The sequence below is a fragment of the Vigna unguiculata genome, chromosome 10, assembly GCF_037176805.1.
Source record: "Vigna unguiculata cultivar grain cowpea cultivar isolate G323 ecotype 2 chromosome 10, ASM3717680v1, whole genome shotgun sequence".
In the NCBI taxonomy this organism is placed as follows: Eukaryota; Viridiplantae; Streptophyta; class Magnoliopsida; order Fabales; family Fabaceae; genus Vigna; species Vigna unguiculata.
The window spans coordinates 46075199-46095937 of record NC_140801.1 but is presented as its reverse complement, the minus strand read 5'-3'; the positions used below and the strand labels follow the sequence as shown (position 1 = coordinate 46095937).

The 20739-nt window shown below is 33.0% G+C and overlaps 1 protein-coding gene across 1 annotated transcript; it reads left to right on the top strand.

Moving 5' to 3' along the window:
* The first annotated feature begins 6477 nt into the window (after positions 1-6477).
* LOC114165558 (uncharacterized) lies at positions 6478-17571 on the top strand. Its single transcript, XM_085668198.1, is given in 13 exon segments — positions 6478-7382; positions 7425-9564; positions 9783-9934; positions 9936-10038; positions 10290-10982; positions 11145-11963; positions 12246-12932; positions 13055-13909; positions 14069-14779; positions 14889-15731; positions 15853-16554; positions 16648-16960; positions 16963-17571. Coding segments are annotated over 13 exon segments (9459 nt in total). The 3' UTR covers positions 17499-17571.
* The last annotated feature ends 3168 nt before the right edge of the window (positions 17572-20739 follow it).

The following is a 20739-nucleotide window of genomic DNA, read 5'->3' as shown; positions in this document are numbered from 1 at the left end:
CTTGTGAATAAGGCAGTTAGCTACTCCTAAACATTCTGAATAGAATAAGAATGAAGATGAATGCCTTCAGCCTTTAAAATGTGCCTACCTACTTGCTTTTTAGGTCAAGTGTTCTTCTCCCTAGAGGATTTTTTTTTTTACCTTTGCCAATGCCTTATTTATAGTTTTTTCAAAACTCAGCTCGTTGGGCGACTTCACTCATTGGACGAGTTACACACAATTCGATAGGCGAGCGATCCTTCGTTGGGTGAACGACTCGAATTAGATTGGACCTGCATCTTTGTACTTATTCTTGTGCTGGAATAATCAACTTTATAAATATCTTCTCTTGCTGATAACTTTGATAATTAAATTCTATTAATCTTCTTAATTTATTTAACATTTTCACTTATATGTAAAATATAAAAATTGTAAACAAAATACTTTTTTTTCTAATTTTATTAAATAAAACCTTAATTATCTTAAAATAAATAATAAAACCACAAATAAAAAGTAAAAGAATAAAAACAAAGATAATGCTTATCATTAACAAATGTGCACCATTTTGGAGTTTTACATATACACTCCATGCTTAATTGGACACTTCTACAAATTATGTCTCTGCGTTCAATTCCAAGCTCCAGGGTCTGCTTTAGACCATACAAAGTTTTCCTTAGCATATACACTTTGTCTTTATTGCCTTGGATTTCAAATTCAAGTGGTTGTATTACATAAACCTTTTCTTCAAGTGGACCATTAAAGAAGGCTGATTTTACATCTAATTGAAACAAGGATCATCGTTTTTTCATTTGCCAAGGCCATAACTAGCGTTATAGTTTAAATTCTAGCGATGGGAGCAAGCACTTCTAAATAATCCAGACGTTGTTTCTAGTGGACAAAAAATCTAATTTTCTTGATCCAATCCACTTTTGCTCTTATCCAATCCATTTGAAATCCATTTTATTAAAAATCTAATCCATTTAAAATTCGTTTTAATGGATCTGGATTTTAATCTAATCTACATTTTATATATTTTATTGATTGGATATCCATTGTATAAATCAATCTTTTCAAATATGGATAATCTAAAAAAATCCAATCCAAATTTTCAATTTAAATTTTTAGTTAGGTTAGGCTAAATGTTGAGATGAACTAGGCTAAATTTAAACTCGGACAGGCCTTGCTCGATGACCTGTACAGACCAGGCATGCTCGATGACCTGTACAGACCATGCATGCTCGATGACCCTAAAGGGCCAGCGGGCCCGACGACCAGAATAGGTTGGGCAGGCCTAAAGATATGAATGGGCTAGGCAGGCCCGACAAACCAGACGAGTCGGTTGGGCCCAACGACCCGAGAAAGTCAAGTGAGCCTGATGAATCGAACAGGGCAGGCAGGCCCGAAGACCCAAACGGACCAGGTGGGCTCGATGACCCGAACGGGCCAAGTGGGCACAAATACCTGAACGAGCCAGGCAGGCCCAAAGACTCAAATGGGCTGGGATGGGTTGATCTGACGACTCATACGGGTCGTGTCCGACGATCTGTACGAACTGGGCAGGCCCAACGACCATGATGGATTGAGAGGGCCGGACGACCCGAACATGCTGAGTCGGCTTGACGACCCAAACATGCTGAGTCGGCTTGACGACCCAAACATGCTGAGTCGACTTGACGACCCAGACATGCTGAGTCAGCTTGATGACCCGGATAGGCTGAGTCGACCTGACGACTTAAACGCGCCGTGCCAGACGACCCATACGGACCGGGCATGCCCAATACCCGAATGGGCCAGGCGGCCTCAAAGACCCGGATGGGCTGGTCCGACCCAACCCGACGATTTGGACGGGTCATGCCCAATGACCTGTATGGACTAAGCAGGCCTGGGACCCTGATGGGCCGAGCGAGCTCGACAACCTGGACATGCTAAGTCATGTTGGCCTTAAGGACACAAGTTTTAGAAAATTCAATTTAAATCTCTTTTATAAAAAAAATGAATTCTGAATTTTGAACTTGATCCAAATATTTAGATTGGATTTAAATCTTGATCCAAATATTTAGATCTGTATTTTAAAAAAAATTCAAATTAATTTTGCTAAAAAAATAGATTTGGGTCGAAAATCTAATCCAATTTAAAATGATGCGGATTGGATCAATTCCGATCCATGTCCACCCCTAGTTTCTATAGAAAGTCTTTTGCCACCAAACTTGCTTTATATTTTGCAATAGATCCATTAGATTAAGTTTCAAATTAAATACCCATTTAACATCACTTGGTTTTATTATGAAAGGGTAGTTCAGTTAAAAGCCAGGTCTGATTCTTCTCAATGGCATGTAATTCTTCTACCATTGCAGCCCTTCATAAATCTTGTTTTAATGCTTCCAAATGATCAATAGGTTCAACTTATGCAAATAAAGCAAAATGCACCAACTCCAATTTATTCGTCACTACACTATCGGGAAAATGCTCAAAATCCACTGATGATTTTGGCAAGTTTCTTTGTTTAGGCCTTTTTTGTTATTGTGGCTAGATATAAGCTTCTTCATTGCCATATTTATCATCTTGTCTTCCCTCTTTATCTTCGATTATCACCGGAACACTTTGATTCTTGAGACTACTGCATTGAGTTGTCCAATCCCAAGATTTTGTTTCATTTACCACAACATCCCTGCTGATGCATATTTCGTTTGTCATAGGATTGTATTGTTTATAAGCTTCTGTGGAATGATATCCTACAAGAACCGTGGCCTCACTTTTATCCTGCAATTTTCTCCTTCTAACATCTGGAACATGCTTGTAACCCAATAAACCAACACACCAATAAAAATAACTTTTGACAACAATAAAAAATCACAACATAACGTAAACCTAGAAAACCGTTATTTAAACTTTAGGTGACAAATTGATAATGAATTTATAGTTGTTACATGGTTGTAGCTTATATAATAGACAACAATTTTTTTTTTCATTTAGACTACAAAATTTTAAAATTGTTGTTTAATATACAACAATTAAAAACCGTTTTCTTTTTTTGTGTGATGCTTATTCCTTTAAGACACATTTAGGAAAGCGTGGTTTAATGTTTTAAGCAACACATTTTTAAGTGTCGATTAAGATCTAAATTACAAAAAAAAAAAAAACACATTTAAACAAACTGTTTCCTATAGTAAACGAGGAATATGAAACGAATATAAAACTGCATAGATTTAAATTAATTTTAAAATATTATTTTTAATTTTATTTGTACATTCAGATAATCCTATTTTAAATGATATATTAATAATTTTTAAAAAAATTAATTAAAAAAATGTATTATAATAAAAAAGTAAAAATAAAATAAAATTAAAACTATTAGTTAAAACACTTCTAATATATAATATAGAATTTAAAGTTTGCCTATATATATTACAAAATTATATAGTAATATTGTTTATACTTTCATAATTAAAAGCAATTACAACTAATTAAAAAAATATGTTGTTCTCTAACATAAAATAGTACAATTCATGAATAATTTGTCTACAGTATCATTCTTGTTTATCTTGATTTCACACTGAAGAGTAAAAATTACAAATATTTTACAGTTGACCACATATACTACTCAAATTTTCTATCATTCTTCTTTGTCTTGATCTTCATTTATCTTGATCTTCACTAACAGAATACGAAAAATAAAATAAATTTTAGAATTTAAGATTTAAAGTTTAGGATTTAATAACTATAAAATAAGTTTAATAGCCACATCATGCGGCTATATTCATTTAAAAAAGAGACAAACTATTTGTTTTATCCTAAAGATGATACCTCAAATGGTTCACATACATCAAATACACAACATGCAACAAGTCCGTGGCTCTCATATGCATGGTAAATGAGAAGCCCTTTTCTACCACACTTTGATAATGTTATCATCAACAAGCCTAACCTTGCTTCTCTTGCTAGTGTCAAGAATTGTGAGCCATTTTTTTGTGCTGAGTCATATGATTAGAGCATCCAGTATCAAGAAACCAATTTTCTGACTGAAACTCATCATCTTGTGTTTTAACCATAAGCAAAATAGGTTCTTTATCAGATTCGTCTTGCGCCACATTAGCTTCATTATTTGATTCTTTTCTCTGTTTGCCTTTGTCATGCTAGCAGTCAGTTGCATGATGTCCCAACTAATCATAGTTATAACACTGAATTTTCTTCCTGTCTTAACCCTTCTTTCTCACCTCTATTGTTTTTACTTGAATATTTTGCTTTATCTTCATGATTAAGTTGTTCTTGATTTGATGAACATCCTTCTTTGTTGAATCAACCACTGTTTTTACCTAAACCACTAGAGCAACTACCTTTTCTTTGAAGCTTGTGCTTGTAAATGCTTGTTCATCAATAGTCCTATCAACACACCGTGACATTAATTTCAGGCAGCTCATGTTCTTCCAATGAACCCTAAAGCTCTTCAACTTCATCTCCTCAATATCATTAGATTCCTCTATTGCAACCGCAATATGGTAATCTAATTTGGGAGACAATGTTCTCAATATGTTCTCCAACATGTTCTGATCTGTGGCAGATTCTTCAGAAGCCCTCATCGAATTTACCAACAACTGCAACAGATTGAAATACTCTACAGTGGTCTCTTGATCAAGCATGGATAACAGTTCATGTTGTCTTATGAAAGACTGAAACTTCACTTTCTTGGTATTTTCAGCACCTCCGTGCGCTTTCTGCAAAATGTCTCAAGCTTCTTTAGTTGTCTGGACTTTGAAAATCTTTTCAAAGTTCACCATATCCACACATGGATGGATTGAAAAGACAACGAGCCTTGAAATATTTCTTCTTGGCTGCAACATCATCTTTCTCACAAATGTCATATCTCACTGTTTCTAGGATTTCTAGATAGCCAAGAATGGCTTCCATTCTGATGACTTTGCCATCTATTGATACAAAATTACCACTCCATTATGATTGTTGTTAAAGTCTCTAGCACCTTTACCCACGTCCTCTAGAAGTGTTGGAGGAAATTTTCCATCAACATACACCAATGATCATATTGACCATCAAAACAAGAAATTGTTGGCTGCAAAAAAGATTCACATTTACTACTACAAAGAAAGTCCTAAAAAGAACCTTATCGGACTCAATTTATTACATTTAGTAAATAATTATTCTAACACCAATACCCTTTCCGTGTTGACACACAATCTAAATTCCTAAAACATCTTTTATTTATTTGAAAACAGAAAAATTTATATTAACTTTTATTTGGTCTTTATTTTTGTACTTTATTTCCAAGTCACAACCTTATCAATTTTTATTATTTTTTATAATTGTTTTACCTTTATTTGATTGTAATTTGATATATTATAATTTATTTCTTGATATTTGATATTTGAGAAAAAAAATGTATATTTATAACATTGAATACTTTAAAAGATCATGTTGATTTTGTTGTTGTTTTATAATTTTTTAAAAAATTGATATGAGTATGGGTATAAGTATATCATACCCGATCTCCAATGGGAATGAGACAAATGTCGGTTCCCGTTGATGGAGACGAATTTTGCTTCGGTGATGAAGATGGGAATAGGGATGACAAACCAACTTGTCACCACATGAGTATTTTTCGAATCCACCTTAGTTTTAACAAGAAATCTCCATAATAATCGGATATGGATACGAATATAATTAATATTCAATTTTTAAAATTGAGTATGTGTATGAACATATTTGTTATATTTTTTTTGTCTCCATACTTGTTCCGAAACACATCCCCTCATTATTTTAAATCATTATCACACCTTTAATTTATTAGCTAATTTTTAAAAAGTTATATTAACTCTTTTTTTATCCTTAATTTCGTAACTTATTTATTAGAAGAAGGTAATGACTATTAATATAATGTTTTACTTTTATCTCTTATTTTTTATAAAAAAATAATAATTAATATGATATTTCAAATAATAAAGATGTTGGTGGGTATGAATGTAGGTACGAGTTTTCATTGAGGATTAAAATATGACAAAAATTTGATGGGAATGAAGATGGAGTCTTACACATCAAGATAAAATGTGATAATGAAACTTATACCGGTCCTGAGTGATTAGCATATGAGATGACATAATTAAACTCACACCTAACTCGCATGTGGTTGTCTGATAACATTTTTTGCTGTAGTAAGAAATTGTAATTAAGAAATTCATTATAATTATTAAAATAGAGATGTTATTGAATTTACAAAACGAATATACACAGAATAATTATATTTTATTAATTATTATAAGATTTACAACTTTCTAATATTATTATGGTGAGTAATATTTATAAATTACTAATTAATAAAATAAATTATGTTTATAAAGATAAAAAATAATAATAGTAAAAGAACAAGGACATAAACTAGTATTTACAGAACAAATTCTCTGATAAGTTACCTATATATAGTTTCTCTTAATTAATATTATTCTGTGATTTACTTGTATGCATGCAGAAAAGATGTAGTTGAGATGTAGCATGGCTGCTCTAATTGCGTGTTATCAATTCTTGACATCGTCACCTCGAGCAAAGGCATGGCTAAAGAAGCATTTGATTCAGCTGGACTTGTACGAGACAAGAGTTAGTAAAGTAGAAGATGTTGTGGAGCAGCTCAAGAAGAAGAGAGATGTTATTCAGCATATAGTGGACGAGGAAGAACGTCGACATGGAAGAAGAATTCACGTTGAAGTTAAAGAATGGATGGAGAGGGTGGATAAACTCATTCTCGCATATAAAGATTTCCAAGATGAGGAAATATGCCATAAATGTGCAGTATTTGAATTTTTCAACACGGGTTACCTTCCAAAGCCAGGGATAAGGTATCGTCGAAGTAGAAAAGCTGATGATATCACAAAGCAGGCAAATGGGTTACTGCAAAATGCAAAGTTTGACATTTTATCTTATTGGTCTGGCCCACCCTCCATGGTTGCCTTTTTTTCTAACCTTGGTTATGAAAGCTATTCATCAAGAAATGATACTGTGAAAAATATTATAAATGAATTTCAAAAGCCAGGTGTTAGAATGATTGGTCTTCATGGGTTGAGTGGCGTTGGAAAGACCTCTTTAGTCAAAGAAGTTGTGAAGAAAGCCTTGAAAGATAAGATGTTCGAAGTGGTGACCATGGCAAGTGTCACAAAAAATCCTGATGTAAGAAAAATCCAAGGACAAATTGCTGATATGTTGGGGGTTGTATTGGAGGAGGAAAGTGACATTGCAAGAGCTGCTAGGATACACCAGATATTGAATGATGAGAATAAGAGCACACTCATAATCCTAGACGATCTTTGGGGAGAGGCGAACTTTCACCTGCTAGGGATTCCATGTGAATTAGAGAAAGAAGATGGCATAACAAATGCCCATGGAAAATCCCTAGATGTTGATATGTTGAAGAATGTTAGTGATGGAAAATCCCTTATCCTTGATAGTTCTAAGAATGTGATTAAAGGAAAATCCCCCAGTGTTGCTGACTCGTTGAATGTTAAGAAAGGAGAATTCCTTGGTTGGGGTTTGAAGAATCCCAATGAAGGAAAATCCCCCAATGATGCTTCTGATCGGGTGAAAACTGAAAAAACTATTCCTCAATACAAAGGATGCAAGATTTTGATGATTTCTGAAATCAAACAAGTGTTGTTAAATCAAATGGAAGGGAAAGAAGAGTATATTTTCCCCTTGGAAGTCTTAAAGGAGAAGGAAGCAGAGATGTTGTTCAAGAAAAAAGCAGGAATAGATGGCAAGAATTCTGAATATGACAAATTAGCAACTCAAATTGCCAGTAAGTGTAAAGGGTTGCCAATGACAATTGTTACCACTGCAAGGGCACTGAAAAATAAGAGTCTTTCTGTATGGGACGAAACTAATCGAAAACTTGAATCTCAAAACTTAATTGGAGCACCTGAATTCTCAACGAAGTTGAGTTATGAGCTTTTAGAAGATGAGGAACTTAAGTACACATTCTTGCTTTGTGCACGCATGGGTCATGATGCATTGATTGTGGACTTGGTGAAATATTGTATTGGTTTCGGTTTTCTTCAAGAAATCAACACAACAAGGGAAACCAGAGACAGAGTATATACATTGGTTGCAAAGTTAAAAGAGTCAGGTCTGTTGTCTGACAGTTATTCAAGTGACCATTTTACCATGCCAGATACTGTTCGTAGAGCAGCTTTGTCCATAGCACATAAGGAAAATCAGTTATTTACAATGACAAAGGGAAAGGTAGATGAATGGCCTGATGAACTTGAACGGTATTCTGCTATTTCTTTACATCATTGTAACTTCATTGAACAGTTTCCTGGGACAATAAGTTACCCAAGACTTAAAGTTCTTCAAATTGTCAATAATATTCCACGTCCCAAAATACCAAAAAACTTCTTCGAAGGAGTGAAAGAACTTAGAGTATTGATATTGACTGGTATTCATCTCCCCCTCATTGATTCTTCAATTTCATCCTTGCATAAACTTAGAATGCTTTGTTTGGAACAATGTTGCATGCTAGATGAGGAATTATCCATCATAGGAGAGTTGAAAAGGTTAAGAGTTCTTAGTTTTTCAGGATCTGATATTAAAAGTGTGCCAGAGGAGTTAAATGAGCTAAAAATGCTACAAATTTTTGACATAAGTAATTGCCCTAAACTTAAAAAAATTCCACATGGTGTCATATCTAGCTTGGTAAGTCTGGAGGAGTTGTATATGAGAAATACCTTGATTCAATGGGAGGATGAAGAACAAACACGTCAAAGTAAAATAGCCATTCTTTCTGAATTGAAACATTTGAATCAATTGACAACTCTAGACATACAAATACCAAATGTTTCCTATTTGCCAAAGAATTTGTTTTTTGACAAGTTAGATAGTTACAAGATTGTTATTGGAGATTTGAGTTCATTTTTAGAGACAGATTTCAAGATGCCAGAGACATATGAAACATTGAAATTTTTGGCAGTACAATTGAAAAAGGCATCTGACATTCATTCTTTAAAGGGGATCAAAATGTTGTTTGAAGGAGTTGAAAATTTGTATCTAGAACTTAATACTCTCCATGAAAAGCACAATAGTGTCTGTGAAGCCCAAAATATTGTCCACGACCTATTTTATAGATTGAATTTAAAAGGATTTCCATATCTCAAACATTTATGGATTGTAAATAATTCTACCATTGAATCTCTTATACATCCGAAGGACAGGGAGCGCCCTGAGAAAGCTTTTCCAAAACTGGAGTCATTGTATCTCTATAATCTCAAGATGGATGAAATATGCTCATGTAAACTTTCAGAACCCTCCTTTGGTAAACTGAAAGTCATTAAGATCAATCTCTGTGGTGAACTAAAGAATGTATTCTCGATTTCCATGGTTGGACTTTTAAAATTTCTTGAAACAATTGAAGTTTCTGAATGTGGCTCTTTGAAGGAAATTATCAATATGGGACCATCAATCAATCCTGAAAAAACTGAGCTTGTTATGCTTCCTGAATTACGTTATTTGAAGCTACACTCTTTGTCTGAGTTCAATGGGTTTGATGTCATTCCTCAAATAGAAGGAGAGGAAAGAAAACTCTTTCACGAAAAGGTGTGTTTAAAATTATCCTCTAAATTTCTTTATCTTTTAGGGCTAAAACTTCTTCTTTTTTCATGTTTTGTTTTGTTAAACTAGAAAAAGGAAAAGGTTTGTAAGAAGAAAAACTTTAAAAAGAGAAGAAGGTTATTTATCTATTATGAAAATTATGTTGAGAAAGTCAATATCAACTCCTTAGTTTTTAGACACTAATCACTTGTGTCTATTTGCAGGTTGGAGTTTCAAAATTACAAAGACTGGAGTTGTCCTCGATCCAGATTGACGTAATATGGAGTGTGGACCATTCTTCGAAAGGATTATCTTTTGAAAATTTGACACATTTAGACGTTAACGGTTGTTGGAAATTAAAATATTTGATGTCATCTAATGGCCAGGTGTCTGGTGAATCTTCAAAGCCTTCATGTAAGTGAATGTGAGAAGATGAAAAGCATTTTCCTCCCTGAACAAGATCGAGAGAAGGTTGTAATGGTAAGAAGATAGGTTTGTTTAGATTCAATATTATGATCTAAAATTGCAAACCCACAATCATAGTTTCAAATAGTACAATAATTAATGTTGTTTGTTTGTGGATCTATAGATGTTATATTAGTCCACTTCAAATTCTCAGTTTTATTGTTGAATATAACTAGTGTACCTATTTTCTCTTTCCGCTTATTGATTTGGTTTCTCTATTTTACATCTATTTCGATTAACTTATGACTACTGTGATAAAAAAACAGGGCAGCATCTTTCCAAAATTGAAGAATATGAAACTTCGCAGCTTGAAGAGTCTGAGTAAGATATGTAATCCAAAGCTCCCTTCATACTCATTTAGCAAATTAGACACTCTAATCATTGAGGAGTGTCACAAACTTGAAATTTTAATGGAGGGAATATTTGAGAGTTTATGCAACTTGAGAGTTACAAATTGCAAGTACATGCAAGCAATATTTAATATAAGTGAAATTGGGGATGTAACTACTAATTTGCAAGATGTTCATTTAGAAACACTCCCAAAATTGAAGCTTGTATGGAACATAAATAATGAAGACCGAGTAGGGATTCCTAAGTTTAACAATCTGAAGAGGATATGGGCTCAAGATTGTGACAGCTTGGAATATATATTTCCATTCTCTATTGCCAAGAGTCTTGATAATCTTGAATCTCTTGTTATTTGTGATTGTTATGGATTGATTGAAATTGTTGCCGAAAGGGAAACTACCAACACAGACAGAGCCAGATTTAACTTTCCTAAACTAAGCACCATCAAATTTTCAGAACTGCCAAAACTTATGAGTTTCTATCCAACAACTTATGACTTATCATGTCCATTGAAAGAGTTGTCTATTGAACTTTGTAACAATCTGGAACCATTCAACAAAGGAACGGAGCATGCACAAAGAAATCCTGTACATGTATTCTTTCCTGAGGAGGTACTAGTACTAAGCCCCTAAACTCTTCAACAACACTTTTTTAATTCATGAAAAACTAAATAGAAAATAATAAAAATGGAATCATATTCTTCCACTTTTGTTTAAATACGGACATTTATATAAACATACTCATCCTTTTCTTTACATGTTTGTCACTTATAGGTAATCGATAACTTGAAGTCCATGAAAATTGAGTCTTGACATGCAAAGTCACCAAGCAGTTATATGGGTAAAAGTAACCATCGAAGGGATAACTTAGAAGAGCTTTCCTTATCTGGGTTAATGGATACTGAGATTTTATATTCTTTCCTGCATAGAAATCCTAATTTGAAAGACTTATCACTGAATAATTGTTCCTTTGAAAAGATAGTGCCTCCAAAAGAAGACTCTGAAATTGAAAACTTGGGAGTAGTTCCAAATCTGAAAAGCTTGAAGTTGATAGATTTGCCGTATCTTGAAGAGATAGGCTTTGAACCAGACATAATTCTTGAAAGGTTAGAGTTCTTGATTTTAAAGAACTGTCCTTCTATGATTACTATAGCACCTTCCTTTGTATCTTTTACTCGCTTGACAAATCTAGAAGTGGTCAGTTGTGATGGATTACAAAGTCTAATGTCAGCATCTACTGCAAAAGGTTTGGTTCTGCTCAACACCATGAAGGTAGTGAAATGTGAATCCCTGATTGAAATAGTAAGAAAAGATGGAGAAAAATATGCAAAAGTTGTTTTTCAACACTTGAAAGCCCTAGAGCTTGTTTCACTGAAGAACCTCAAGAGTTTCTGCATCTCTGATTGTGACTTTGAATTCCCATCATTGGAGAAATTAGTAGTGAGTGCATGTTATAATATGGATAAATTTTCTGAAACTGTCACCAGGTCACCAATTTTACAAAATATATATGTTTTACATGGAAAAGAGTACAAAGGATTCTGCTGGGAAGGAGATATAAATGCTACAATACAAAAAATATTCCAGGAAATGGTATGCATCTATGTATGATTTTCTTGAGTACATATTTCATTTCAAGTTTGTTGTCCCTTTTTTTGAAAGTTAACTTAAAACTATGTTTAAAAAATTGTGAATTTGTTGTAAATGTTGAACAAGAGAAATAGATATGTTTTGGCTTCAGTTAATAGAGTAGAAAACATAGAAACATTGGCCAATTAATGTCTAACCAAAACATAAACATAGAAGAAGACTCAATTACGAGTGGTTGTATTTAACACAGAAAATACAATGAACTTACACAATATATATCCACAGAAATATTTTGAAGGCATGGAGGAGATGAGCCTTTCTGAACATCAAGAACTACAAAAAACATGGCAACGTGGAGCTGCTCTGCAAAAGCAAAATGCCTGGTTTTATAGTTTAAAAGTTTTGAAGCTTGAGAACTGTGTAATTCATCCATGTGCAATTCCATCAAATATTCTTCCTTATTTGAGGAGCTTGAAAGAGCTTGAAGTACGAGGTTGTAACAACGTAGAGGTCATTTTTGAAATGAACGCTGAAGAGCGTACTGGAGCAACATTCCACTTGCAAAAATTGACTTTACAAAAGCTACCAAAACTTAAGGATGTGTGGGAGAGGAATGGTAAAGGAACTCAGAGCTTTCAAAATCTTAAGCTAGTCCATGTCAGTGAATGTGAAATATTGCAAAGTGTGTTTCCTTTGACCTTGGCAAAAAATCTTAAGAAGCTTGACAAACTCGAAATACTATATTGTCGTGGGTTGCATGAAATTGTTAGAAAGGAAGAGGACACAGCAACAATGTTTGTCTTCCCTTGCTTAACTACACTGCATCTTTGTGATCTTCCAGAGCTGATTTACTTCTACCCAGAATCATTTACTTTGGAATGCTATGTGTTAAATACATTAATTGTGTTGCATTGCCCAGAGTTGGAGCTATTTGGAAGTGGTAATAGTCAATCCATTTTCGTTGATCTAAAGGTACTTAAATAACATGCAATGCTCTCTCTCTCTCTCTATATCTATCTATCTATCTATCTATCTATCTATCTATACACACATACGCATGTATTATGTATTTTTATTTGATTTGCTTTCACTAGGACATTTGCAACCTTGAGGAACTGGTACTTAGCTGGGAGCACACATTGGTTTTAAGGACAAAGTTGGGAGGACCTATGGACAACCTCAAATATTTAAATGATTTTCAGTTGTTCTTTGATCCAGATGAGAAGGAAAGACCTGATTTGCCCATTCAAATACTCCGGAAGATGCCTAATTTAACAAAATTGAGTATAAACTACTGCAATTTCCTCGAAGTATTTCAAACTCAAATCCCGGAAATTGCTGAAAAGACCATGCTTACACACCTGAAAATATTGAAACTGGATAATGTGTTAAAACTCCAGTCCATTGGGTCAGAGGACTCACCTTGGTTGAACGTGATTTGTGACAGTGAAAAGCTCCAACATTTGTATGTTTTCCATTGCCCTGATTTGAAAAGATTAGTGCATTCTACTCATTCAGTGTCTTTCACGTATTTGAAAGTAATTTTCATAGATTGCTGTAAAGAATTGAAGTATTTATTCACATTATCAGCAGTGAATAAGTTAGAGAATCTTGAGTATATAAAAGTCGATGACTGTGAATCAATGGAAGCAATAGTCTTGAAAGAAGAGGATGACATTTCAAAAGAGATCAAATTACAGAAGTTAAGGCGCATGGATCTAACTCTTTTACCAAAATTGGAATGTTTTTATTCAAGCAATGACACTTTACACTTACCCTGCTTGACGCAAGTGGGCATATGGATGTGCCCCAAGATGGAGTTTTTCTCTGGAGGAGAGATACACCTGAATTCTTCTTTTAGAGGAATTCAAGCTTCAAGCGTCTCAAGTGATGACTTGATCTTCTACCATGATCTTAACTCTTCAGTAGAAAGGGTCTTCTTGCAACAGGTAACAACTTCCAATTCTGAATCAATTAATTATGGCTCTTGTTTGAGTGATTTGAATAATCTAAAACAAGAACCATTGTAGATTTATAGCGATTGTTCATAAACAAAGCCGAGAAGGTAATGGATATATTTGATGATAAATCTATTGTAATATTTACAGGAGTTTTTTCAAGCCGTGGACAGGGAGTGTTTTTCTGATAATCTTGAGCTACAAGCAGACCCACGTTATAAAATTGGTCTGCAAAACAAATGGTTGGCCAATTTGAAAACTTTGAAGCTGCATAAATGCACTCTATCATATGCAATTCCATCTTCTATTCTTACTCTTTTAAAGAACTTAAAAGAGTTAGAAGTACGAGATAGCGATCGAGTAGAGGCAATTTTTGATATAAATGACGACACTGAGATTAAGGAAACAGAATCCCAGTTGGAGATATTATTTTTAAGTGGGCTATCAGAGCTTACGAATGTGTGGGAAAAGGACACTCACAAAATTCTCATCTTTCGCAATCTACAAGAGGTTTTTGTTAGTAATTGCCCAAAGCTACAAACTTTATTTCCTGTTTCCCTGGCTAAAAGTCTCAAGGATCTTAAGAAGCTTAAAATAGATAACTGTATAAATTTAAAAGACTTTGTTGAACAGGAAGAAACAACATTTGTAACAGAAAAGTTTGTGTTCCCTTGTCTAGAGGATTTGGAACTCAATGACTTGCCCCAGATCACTTGTCCTAAAATGTTCACTCTGGAATTCCCCTCCGTAAAATTCTTATCTGTGAGGGAATGTGATGGGTTAGGGTTATTTCAAAGTGCATACGATCCCATGGGCGAGGGTACTTCAAGCAGGACACTTCCTCTTATCTCAGACCCAAATGTAAGTAAAGCATCACAGAATCTTTACTTCCAATCTTCTTCTTCTTCTTTCATCTTTTATCTAATTCACACACCTTTCAATGTTATTTTATTTTTGCTCTAATTTGTAGGTCATTTCCAACCTGGAGAAACTAACTCTTGATTGGAAACAAATTATGGCATTAAGCTTATTGTTTAAGTCACAACAGTCTACTGAAGGCCTCATAAATTTAAACAGCATTTCCTTGTGTTTCTTTGGTGCCAAGGAGAATGAAATGCCCATGTTGCCCGTTGAAATACTCAAGGCACCAAATTTAATAGAAATGAATATATACAATTGTGAAAGTCTCGAGAATTTCCTTGTTCAAAACCCCAAAATTAGTGAGGAGGAGGTGCTGGAACAGTTAAAAACCTTGTGGCTATGCAATGTGTCCATTACACAGTTCTCAGAGTATTCATCAAGCTTAAACATAATCTGTGAGAGGCTTCACAAATTACTTGTTACCGGATGTGATCACTTATCAACATTAGGAGTACATTGTACTTCTACGGTGTCTTTCTCATGTTTGAAAAAAGTGATTATATCCGATTGTCCAAACTTGAAGTATTTATTTACATCTTCAGCTGCGAAAATGTTAATGAACCTTGAGGAGATTAGTGTCACCCGATGTGAATCACTGACAGAAATAGTGGTTAAAGACGGAGATGCAACTTCCGAAGCCATCAAATTTGAGCGACTCCACTCCATTTATCTACTATATTTAACAAGTTTAGTATGCTTTTATTCTGGCAGTGACACTCTGCAATTATCATCTCTGAAAACTGTTACAATATGTAGCTGCCCAAACATGAAGATTTTCTCCCAAGGAATTGAATCCCTTATGGGAATTACGTTATCCATGGACCTGGAACCAGACGATTTACCCCCTCCACAAGATCTTAACACCAGAATAAAAGGGATATCACAAAGAAAGGTAAACATTTCAAGGATGTATTTCGAAATATATTTATAATTTATCTAACCTTATCATATTGAATGCATATTTAGAAGTAATTTATAAAATTTATAAATGCAAACTTTTGTAATATTTTCAGGAGTTTATTGAAGCAGTGGACAGAGAATGTTTTTCTGGTTATCTTGAGCTACAAGAAGATCCACATTGTAAGTTTAGCCTACAAAACCAATGGTTGGGCAATTTGATTAGTTTGAAGCTTGAGAACTGTAGTCTGTCATGTGCAATTCCATCTGCTATTCTTACTCTTCTAAAGAGCTTAAAAGAATTGGAAGTACGGTATAGCACAACAGTAGAGGTACTTTTTTATGTGAATGACACTGAAACTACACAAATAGCATCGCAGTTGAAGATGTTGACCTTAGAAGGGCTATGGAAGATGACACGTGTTTGGGAAAAGAAGAAAAATGGAGTTCTCATCTTTCCGAATCTGCAACAGGTCATTGTTAGAGGTTGTGAAAACCTGCAAACTTTGTTTCCTGCTTCCCTGGCAAAAAATCTAAAAAGTCTAAAAAGCCTTCAAATAGAATGTTGTGCTAAGTTGCATGAAATTGTAGAAAAAGAAGACACAGAAGCAAAGTATGTGCTCCCTTGTTTAGAGAAGTTGAATCTTTTTTCCTTGCCAAGAATCACTTGCTTTTGCCCTCAAACATTCACTTTGGAATGCCCAACCTTAAATAAATTATCCGTGGTACAGTGTGACAAATTGGAGTTATTTCAAAGTGCACCTTCCATGGGTGAGGGTACTACAATTAACAATAAGCCTCTAATTTCAAGTCTAGAGGTAAGTGCTCATCAAAGAATTAGCACTGTCAATTTTTTGTCTATTATTACAGATCTTAATTTCTATTGAATTTGATTTTGCTTTAATTGTTAGGTCATTTCAAACCTGAGAGAATTAGAACTTGATTGGAAACATATTCTGGCATTAAGAACAAGGCTTAGGTCTGAAAAATTTACTGGTGTCTTCAAATATGTAAATAACATGAAGCTGGTCTTGGACGGTGATGAGAGTGAGATGCCTCTAGTGTTCAATGAAATAGTTCATACAACACCCAACTTAATAGAAATGACGATGGCTATGGTCAATTGCAATAGTACGGAGATTTTCCTTGCTCAAAACCCCAAAATTGTTGAGGATGGGAGGCTCTTACAGTTAAGAATATTGACACTAGTCCATGTATATGCTATCATGACATCCAGTCACAAAACTCATCATGGTTAAAAACAATCTGCGAGAAGGTTCACGAATTACATGTCATCGAATGCCCTCATGTTGAAACAATTGGAGTGCATCCTACTTCTACAATGTCTTTCTCTTTTCTGAAAAAGGTGGTTGTACAAGGATGTCCCCGATTGCGGTATTTATTTACATTTTCAGTCGCAAAAAAGTTAGTGAACCTCAAAGAGATCCTTGTCGAACAATGTGAATCACTGAAAGAAATAGTGGCCAAAGAGGAAGATGAAGATGAAAATGAGATGATATTCATGAAGCTTGAGTATTTGACTCTTATCTCATTAGACAAATTTGAAAGCTTCTACACGGGGAGTTCCACTTTGAGTTTTCCATCCTTGAGAAGAGTGTGGGTTGAAAAATGCTTCAGCACCAAAATTTTCCGTCGTCGTGATAAAGTACCTCCGAAATTTAGGGTGGCAATAGATGAAATCCGTTATAAAGGTGATACAAAATCTCTGATCACGCAACAGTTTGAGGAGGAGGCATCATGAGTTAGTTTGGTGACAAATTCCCTTCACTTGTAAGTGAGTACACTATTTCATTATCTATTCCTCTTACAAATGGAATTGGCATATGCTGAACAACTTCTACTCAATAATTAGTGTGAAGGCCTTCATCATCTAATAACTTTTCTCTGTGTTTTCATTTTACATAAATGAAGAAATATGAAATGTTAAATCAAAATATATATTTTCCCCAATAAGTGTTGGTCATCACTAATCACTTCATTTTTGTAAATAACTTGGTTCAGGAAATTGTGTCAGCTGAAAGAAACTTGCTGTCGTTGCATTTGCTTATGGTAGGTACCCTTGAAAACATGTTTTCTTCTTTTTATCAAGCACGCCAACAGAGAAGACATGGATCTTAGTGAGTTTATTTTCCTTCTTGCATTTATAAGTGTCCATCTTTGTAAAGCTTGGATCTTAAAATAAATGATAACATTACAAGTTTATTCTTAAAGATTGAAAGGAAAGGAAAGTTCAGACATGAATAGGTTTACATTGTTCCACTCTCTAACCATAGATCTTTAAAAAATACTGAAATTGCAGGAATCAGGGGACTCAAAGATGGAAATGATAGCGACCTGACTACAACTATCAACAAATAGAGGGCTTTTTCGTTGTGTTGAAGTGCATTGTTCATGAATAAAGTTTCTCTGTATACCTACAGGAAACGTGAATGCTTCTGAAGATATGTAAAGTTGTTTTTGAATAAGTGTTGTTCTTGTATTCATACAGGATCAGAGTGTGTTGCTTTAGTAGGTTTGAATTGTTTAAAATTAAGTTGTTGAAGGGTTTTCCATGAATAAATTTGCCATGAGTTTATTTGTAAAGAAAGACGCTCCATGAATAAGTTGGAAATTGGCATTGCATCCCTAGACATGTTGTTTCTCTGCTTATGAACAATGCTGAGACGTATTTGTATGTATGCATGGTTTTTAAGTTGTAAAATGAGTGTCATCATAATCTCTTATATGTCATTAGTACTAAGTATCCATAATCTCTTCCATAAACTAAACTCTTTTCTATGAACTTCTAATATATGTTAATGTTCTAAAATTCTATTTTTCATTTTTATACATCACACTTTTGTATGATTTGTATCTTCCATACTATCTTCTGGCTGATTTTCTTACATGGTAAAAATGGTATTTTATTTTTTAACTAATTTTGAGGAACTAAGAAACTTTGTATTCATAGAGAAGTGCTTTTTTTATCAAATTTCTGTGAAAAATATTTAGCCTAAGATTTTTGCCGAATTTTCTGAAAAGTATTTCATAGAATGTTTTGTAAATTTTTCTGGTAAATTTATTTCGTTCGAAAAGTTAAGCTAAAGCAATTTTAAATTATTCGCTACGAAAACATTATTATAATTTAAATAATAGATATTATTGTATTAAATTAACCATAGCTCAATATTTTTCATACTAATTAAATATTAACTAAATTAAATGTAACTTTATACGTTCAAAGTATACAAAAGGATTTGTCAAATTCATAATTTGATTAAAAATTAATAAATATACTTATATTACACTGAATAAATTTGTTTATTTTAATATTTTAAAAATTTATATCACTATTTTCTCTCTCCTCTATTTTATACATTAGTCCACCCTTCACCCCCAATTTTAAATTTGACCTAGACACTTTTGTACGATAGCCGCCCTCGTTTCTCCACATCTACAATTTGAATGTTCTGTTTCAAATCCTTTTCAAGCAACCCATTCTTCACCTTCACCTGGTTAATCATTTGTATGTTTACTTAATCATTTGTATGATTTATATGTGCAATCCATGTTTAAATTAGTTAAATTAGTAAATGACCGTGGTTTGAATTTATTTTGGAAAACATTGGAAGTGGACTTCCATAAACTATTTTATTTAAAAAAAAAAGTTATTACGGATGTCGACATCCGATTCATGAATTTGAATTGCAGATGTCAACATCCGATTCACGCGTTTTGAAATAATGTTATGGATGTCGATTTGCTAAGTCAACTATTACGGATGTCCACATCTAATTCAGGATTTTTATATTGTGGATGTCGATATTCGATTCACGCATTTTGATATAATGTTTACGGATGTGGTTTGGTAACTCAACAATTACATATGTCGATATCCGATTTACACATTTTGAAATAATGTTACGAATGTGAATTTTGAACTACAACATTACGGATGTCAATATTTAGTTGAGAGATTTAAGAACCAGATGACAACATTCGGTTTCCTTTATTTCAATTCATAATTCGTGGAGTTTTAAATGCACTGTATTAGAAAATAATGTCCACATTATTGATATTATATTATGGGTTAAATATGTTTTTGGTCCCTCAAGTTTCAATGAATTTTGGACTCAATCCCTCTTCGAGACTTGATACCAATTTAGTCTTTCATCTTTATAAATGTGTGGATTTAGTCCTTATTACCAAATTTTATTAAGTTTATCTGACATCTGACGTTTCAAACGTATTTCATGATAGTATTTGAATTATTTACACCATTTGACACATTTTTGCTTCAATATTAACTTAAATATTATCATAAAATGCATTTAAAATGTCAAATAAACTTAAAGAAATTTGGTAAGAAGACTAAATTCACACATTTTTAAAGATTAAGGACTAAATTGGTATCAAGTTTCGAAGAGGGACTAATTCCAAAATTCATTGAAACTTGAGGGACCAAAAACATATTTAACCCTTATATTTTTAATATTTATATAAACTAATATAATGTAAATTATATTTTATTTGTTTAATTTTTTATTTAGTAAAAATTATTAAATATTTAAATTGATATAAACAAAAAAAAAAATAAAACAATTTTACAGATGTTAACCGAATGTAAAGATCTAGTTAACAAATTTTTATTTTTTTTATGATTAAAAGTTAATAAATATTAATATAATATTTTTTTAATATTTATATAAATTAATATAAAGCAAATTATATTTTATTTGTTTAATTTTTTATTTAATTAAAATTATTATATTTTCAAATTAATATAAATTAAAAAAATAATATAACTTTAAATACGTTAATCGGATGTGAAAATCCGGTTATTTTAAAAAATATTTTTTTAAGATTAAAGGTAATAGATATTAATATAATAATTTTTTAAATATTTAAAATTAAATTAAAATAAAAATTAATTATATATATATATATATATATATATATATATATATATATATATATTCTTGATGGTATATACATAAAAACAG